At 36.1% G+C, this 6,682-nt stretch overlaps 1 protein-coding gene across 1 annotated transcript; it reads right to left on the bottom strand.

Annotated features, from left to right (window-relative positions):
* Positions 1-366: 366 nt before the first annotated feature.
* Positions 367-3,434, bottom strand: LOC121994119 (myb family transcription factor MOF1-like). The gene is made up of 6 exons (XM_042548272.1): positions 2,072-3,434; positions 1,919-1,995; positions 1,811-1,847; positions 1,308-1,458; positions 952-1,195; positions 367-782 (listed from the first exon to the last, which is right to left on the bottom strand). Exons 1-6 carry the CDS (start codon positions 2,196-2,198, stop codon positions 522-524), a joined length of 897 nt encoding a protein of 298 aa, XP_042404206.1. The 5' UTR covers positions 2,199-3,434; the 3' UTR covers positions 367-521.
* Positions 3,435-6,682: the final 3,248 nt, after the last annotated feature.

Below are 6,682 nucleotides of genomic sequence, written 5' to 3'. Positions count from 1 at the left end.
AGAAAACTTTTATAGGACCAGACTGATCACTCTAAGAATTAATCAATGTAAGCTCAATACGTTATATCTTTCCTCGAACACTTACAAAAGCTCTAACGCATGAAAATGACAAACAATATAGTGAAGATTGTGAATAATTCGTATTAGTCTAATTGGTACCATAATAATAATAATAATAATAATAATAATAATAATAATAATAATAATAACAAAATTCTCGCTGGTTTTCATCACAAAAGCTTCATCCTCAAAAGGAAACCCCCAGAAAAAAACAAAAAAGAAAAAGAAAAAGAATTTTTGTCCAAATCCACCAGCAACAAACTAACCCTCAAGAAAAAAAATAATTAACTCTAATTTTACTGCAATAATGAGTTGTGGCACAAGAATGTCACTAGCTAACTTAGCAAGGCCATTAAAGTGAGAACTATGGCCAAATAAACAAGAAATGATTCACATTAGTTTTTTTTTTTTTGAAAAAAAAAAAGGAAAGACATGGAAAAGATGCGAGCAAGCCATATAGTTTAAGATCCAAAGATGGACATGGAGAGCTCCAAATTTAGTCTCTGCATGCACCTGCAGTTGTAATGACCATTACTGACATTATTTCTGTCTGAAGAAGAGATCATTCCACAGCTTCCTTCGCTGGAGATCTTTAAATCCTCCTTCTGAGAGTGAGATGGATGCAACGACAAGGAGAGAGACAAAGAGCAGTTGTTCATCTCTAATTCATGATCACTATCCTTGGCCACTGTCCTCTCTGCAGGTGCATGCAATAGGGTGGCCTAATCCAATTGCAGCAAAAGAGAAAAGATTAATTATAAATATGCTGAGTTAATGTTGTTTAGCTTTGAATGCAATCGACCATAGTACAATCGATTATAGCAATAATAAAGCTGTAAGGATGCAGAGAATAGGGGAGAGAAAGAGATCTCTCACACTTTTTAGACTTACCTTAAAAGGTTCGGATTCTTGTGGCACAAGCCCAAAAACTTTGAAGTTGGAAGGATGATAGCGATCCGCTTCTGCCATGGCCAAGTCCTTTCTCTGACTCCGCTCATCACAATCTCTTAGCCAGCTTAGACCTGCAATTCCATCCCCCTTTATTCCCCCCAGCAATCCTTGCTGTGAGGTGACTCCAGCTGCCACCTCACGCTCACAGATTTGATCTCTGCACTCACCACTTTTAGAGCTGCTCCTGTGAATTTAACAAGCATAAAGAATGGTGGGAGATATATATAATAATAATGTTGTGACTGGTGCTTCATGCATGCTGCTTTAAGAGAGATGAAAGCTTGCTGATATTTTACCTTTTCAGAGGAAGAAGAGAGGGAGGAGAGTACACGAACTGGGACTTGAACTCCTTTGCGGTGGTTGAGGCGTAGAAAGAGACACCCCCATCTGCTTCATCAGGACCTCCATCATTAATGCCTTTATTTGAGCGCTTTTTTTCATTCAAATCTGACGAGAAGATGAGCATTAGTAATTGGAGAATTACGCCTTGATTATATTTCTCTCAAAATCTTTCAAGCGAACAAACAAGGAAAAAAAAAAGAGTAATGAAACAAACAAGAAGCAACTAGGAAACTCCAAAGCCAAAGGAATGGAAAAGCTCTCTGCTTCTCATAGACTAAAAAGGCGCGACTTTCTGTTCTTTTTCTATTGCTTTGGTCCCCAGGAAAAAGGAAAAAGGTCTTGTTTTTGTAAGCAAACACTTGTATTAAGCAGAGAGTATAACATTTTGGTGGAGCAAACTGTAAAGATATATGTAGATCATGCAGAAGTTAAATCCATTTCCATAAGAAATATTTACCCTTTTTCTCGATGTCGTTCCTCATGCTTCTATACATCTGATGAAACCCACATCATCCTTAATCAGCTAGCTTCAAGGAAGAAGAGGAGTAAGATTAGATATCCAAACCTGGAGGTGACTCTTGACATGAGAAATAGCGAGTCCTTCGACATCCATCAACTGGAGAACAAGCTTCGGTGTCGCCTCTGATAAAACAGAGATTTAATCAGCATACAGAATTAAAGACGAGGCAGACTGATCGTATATGAAGCAATAGCACACTGTCATGGCCTCCGAGCCTTTTGACGGCACGGAGGAAGGAGAGGTGGAGCTCCGGCGTCCATTTCAGGCGGGGGACCTTCGATCTAATGTACTGTCTCACAGGCCCATTCCTTCCGCAATTCCCCATCTCTCTCTTCTCTTGGGGACCGATATCCACCTGCCTGCTCCTCTCCTTTGCTCACCATTTGCCACCAACAAGAACAATATAATAATAGGATCAGCGAGGAAAGAACGAGGCCCAACTTTTTGGCGTCCTCGTCACCAATCTATCCCATTCCACTACAAAAAGGGAATAGGCACTCTGTCTTCTTCCCTCGCTTTGCAGTCTAATAAATAAATGATTCAGAGTCTACGCTCTGCAGTGTATTGGAGGTAGTGTACCAGGCTACGTATGAGGTAGTTTGCACGGGGCCGCTAAATTTGCAGCGTCGTTAGGGCTGTCGAGGAGTAATGCAACACGCAGTGTGTAAGAAGAAGCCACGGGATTGATGACCAGAGAGACTGAGGCAGCGGAGAGAAGCATCAAAAAATCCGTTTGGCTAGTTAAGGCTTTTCTTGAATGGAGGGAGGTTTCAACTTTGGCCATGCATTAATGCAAGATCGCCGAACCTTTTGGGGGTTTTCTTGTTTAGTGTATCTCTTCCTGTGCTCCACCACCTCTCTCTTCCTTTGTTCCCTCGGCGGCGGCGACGACTGCCTCCTTTGTTTTGTATCTGCCGGAGTTTCCGCGCACGGCTCCGCCGCATGTGGGTTGCGTGCGACAGTGGGGAAGAATGGAGCGGAATGAGGTAGAGAGGCTGTCGGCGCTCCGGCGGCAGTGGCGGCGACGACACCCATGGGGCATAGCCACTCCAGTAGCATTTTCCCGCTGTTGCCACTGGGAATTGAGTCTAACTGCCTACCGTCGCCTCCACTGGCCACTGCCATGCGGCTGCCTCTATCTCTTCTATCCTCTCTGAAGAGTTCACGGTTCAAAGGATGAAATCGAGTGGTGGTTCCAACTCACCGTTGAAGAGAGAAAAATTCAAAAAATAAAAATAAAAAATGCTCCTTTTTGTTGGGGCAAGCAGCTAAGGCAAACGCTGCCGCAGGGACGGCGGCGGAACTATCGTTCTCTAATCGAGGCGGCGAAGGATTCGAACGTGTCGAGACTGAGAGAGAAGGAGTCGACTGCCGAGCTCAAGGACTGACCGACTCGCTCGCCTCTCAACCGAGTTAATGGTGTGGTAAGCTAAGGCCATGGCCAGCCAGGCGAAGGCCGCTGCTCTCCATGCGAAGCTCCGACAGGCCACACCGTCGCCGCTACGATGCCGGCGGCGTCATTTAGGCTCTGTTCACTGCTTGAGGATGGATTGGACGGAAGTCCGAAATTCGCAAAGCAAATGAGCCCTAAGATTTCAATTCAATTATTAAAAATATTTGCTCAGATGTATTTGCATAATTTAAGATTTTTTTTTTAAAAAATGGTCATTTAAAGAATTACACCTTATTATTGACGTTTAAAATTCTCTTCAAATAGAACTAACAAAAATAAATTGATACATTTAGCCCCATCTAATTACATGTACAAAAAAATATATATTAAAAATGATTTATATCAATTCAATTCGATTTAATTTGAAATTAATAGGCAGTCCTAAAGATAGTATGAATAGGATCATTAGAGCCTCAGGCACAACACATGATGGTAAAAAAGACGAATATATTCGTCCCAGGTATAATATAATATTAAAGATACGTTTGGTTCAAGTTATCATGTATAACCTTGGTTATGTGATTACCAGGTAATCACATAACCAATGTTATAAGGAATAAAATATAACAAAATGTTATTTGGTTTGTAATGCAACAAAAACATATTTGTTTGAAAGTTTTAATTAATAACCTAGTTTAGTATTTTACTAGATTATCCTTAGTTACAAAACCAACTATACATAATAATAATAATAATAATAATAATAATAATAATAATAATAATTTATTATTATTATTATTATTTAAACTCTATTATATTTTACTATATTTCCATGTTTTTTTATTTTATATATTTTTTTATTTTGGTTTTTTATGTTTTTAATTTTTTTAATTTTTTAGGTTTTTAAAATTTTTTAGGGTTTTTTTTACATTTTTTAATTTTTAAATTTTTTATGTTTTTAAACATTTTTTATTTTTTAATTTTTTTTAATTTTTTAAGCTTTTTCTATTTTTTTAATGTTTTTTTGTATTTTTTATTTTTTTTATGTTTTTTTAATTTTTAATGTATTTTTCTATTTTTTTAAAGTTTTTTTTACTATTTTTTATTTTTTTTATTATTTTTTATTTTTTAAAAAAATTTATGTTTTTTTTATTTTATTTTTTATATTTTTCATTTTTTTCTTTACATTTTACTTTTTTTTCACATTTTTCTTTTATCAGAGGATATTTTGGGTAAAAAAATTCGATAACCCCGGAATTAAGAAAAACCTCAGTTTTCCGAGATTTTCCGATTCCTGGTTACATACCCCTTTTGTTGACATGTCGGCATGGAGCATTACGGGAATCATTGATTATCTAAATCAAACAGAGTTTTTGTTGATAACTTTGGATGAATAATCAAGATTATCAAGGATAATCCTCAATCAAATACATCCTAATAATAATGTGGATTACTCATGCATCTAAAATTGACAAACTTCTGCTCATAGTGTTCGAATTACTGGGATAACTGGACTGTCATACTAGAAGTCATATATACTTTCAGAGATACTCGGTAGAGGAACAAAGGGAAAAGGTCATCCACCTCTAAACTAGCTGAACTCAACAGATATATAAATTAACAAAAAATAAATAAATAAATAAACCATTAGAGTGTCAAATAAACTTGAGTAATGATGAAGAAATCGCAGCTATAAATATATTCTTTAGAGATGAGAGTTTCCAAATTGGGTTAGAAATTAATACTAATCTTTATATATTAAAATGTTTTCAAAAGGTACAATTTGACATTTGATTTCACCAATTGATTTATGTCTATTTTTTTTTAAAAAAAGCTAGTTCGGATAGTTTTATAATAATTTATAAGAAAAGTAAAAAAAAAAAGGTGAAGTTTAATTAATCAATTTAATTGATAACAATTGATTGATGTTATTTGATTTAAACATTTAAAGAGAATTTAAATAAATTAAGACAATCATTTTGATAAAAAAAAATACATTTTCAAATAAATTGAATTTCTATATTAATTTAATTTAACTGATCTTGTAATTACTCCTATTAAAACCTTTTCCATCTTATATACCATTAAAGAATTGGATAATACTAAATGGTCAGAGTGTAATCATCCAGAATATATATATATACATGTGTATGTATAAGTATTTTAGTAATATCATATGTAGATATTAATTATATGTATGTATTATAATTGAGAGATAAAAATTTTTAATTGATCAGTCCTCGTCTAGAGGTGAATTAGTTGAGGAAGTGACCGACAAAAATCATGGAAGTCAGGAATGGTGATAATGGATTGGACATAGTTGGTATTTATATGAGTAGCTTTAATAGATTTGAGAATTAATTTCTAATGAACATCCTTTCCCGTATAAAGAGTCATTTAAGATAAATGTCTTCCTTAATTTATCATCTTCCCGTTAATATAGAGCCATCTTGAAAGACGGTTAAGATGATAGTTTTAAAAAAAAATTATCTAACTCTTCATTAAAATTTCCCTCAACTTTCTTTTTTTTTTTTTAATCAAATCAATTATCTAACTCTTTATATTTATTATTGTTTTTCAAATTATTAACTAAAAAAGTTATCAGTACTTTGCGAGAGAGTATTCCACTGTGATTTCTGAATGTTCTATTGTTCTGGTTGAATTGGTGTGAATAGAGAATAAGATTAGTCTTATATTAGAAGTTTCAAGATATGTTGGTTAATTTATATTGATTTACATGTATTGAAGATGTGAACAAATGCATGAGAAGAGACTCTTTTTCATGTGTGAGTGCACAGAGAGGTGTAAATCCAGGGTCCGGATTACACTGAATCATGTTAACTCGTGTGCGGGCACGACCTGCGTGCGCCGAATGCCGGACCGGTTGGGGCAAAATTTACCTAAGCGCGCATAGTCGAAGGTGGGGCGAATCTGTTTCAAGGAAATTATGACTATCGCATGCCTCGATCAGCTCACCAAGCTTGTCTGCTTGCCCGACCGTACTACTCGGTCGGTCTCTCTAGTTGGACGGTTGCTTTGTCCGATCAGACTCTGTGCTCTCGACTGCTTGGCAACACGGACCTGTTGCTTAGCAGATTTGCCCACTCGATGACTAAGTTCGATCTGCCGCTCTTCGGCACGTAGCAGAAACCAGCCCCTGCTGGCAGCCTAAGATTATCTGCTCAGGTCATCTCTATTGTAAGTTGAATTTAATTTAAATTCTATGTAATTTTAAATTCAGCTAAGTCCCCAAAAATCTCCGATAACAGATTAATTTTCCCAACAATCTTGAAACATATTCGATTCTGTTGAGATGACCACAGAACGGAATGTTGAGGTGCAACAGACTTAACACGTGCAAACCTCCTCCGCCCCGATTGGAACTATGTCAATCAACCACAGGGAAAAACCAGAAA

This window comes from Zingiber officinale, chromosome 6A (genome assembly GCF_018446385.1).
Source record: "Zingiber officinale cultivar Zhangliang chromosome 6A, Zo_v1.1, whole genome shotgun sequence".
Lineage (NCBI taxonomy): Eukaryota > Viridiplantae > Streptophyta > Magnoliopsida > Zingiberales > Zingiberaceae > Zingiber > Zingiber officinale.
The sequence above is the reverse complement of the archived record's forward strand: the minus strand, read 5'-3'. Positions and strand labels throughout refer to the sequence as shown.

Bases quoted from the DNA above. Each gene is read 5' to 3' on its own strand.
- LOC121994119 (XM_042548272.1), bottom strand. From the start codon at position 2,198: ATGGGGAATTGCGGAAGGAATGGGCCTGTGAGACAGTACATTAGATCG. The intron at 1,459-1,810 runs GTAAATATTTCT...TCTTCTCGTCAG, and splicing joins GAACGACATCGAGAAAAAGG to ATTTGAATGAAAAAAAGCGC. The intron at 783-951 runs GTAAGTCTAAAA...CAATTGGATTAG, and splicing joins AAGAATCCGAACCTTTTAAG to GCCACCCTATTGCATGCACC.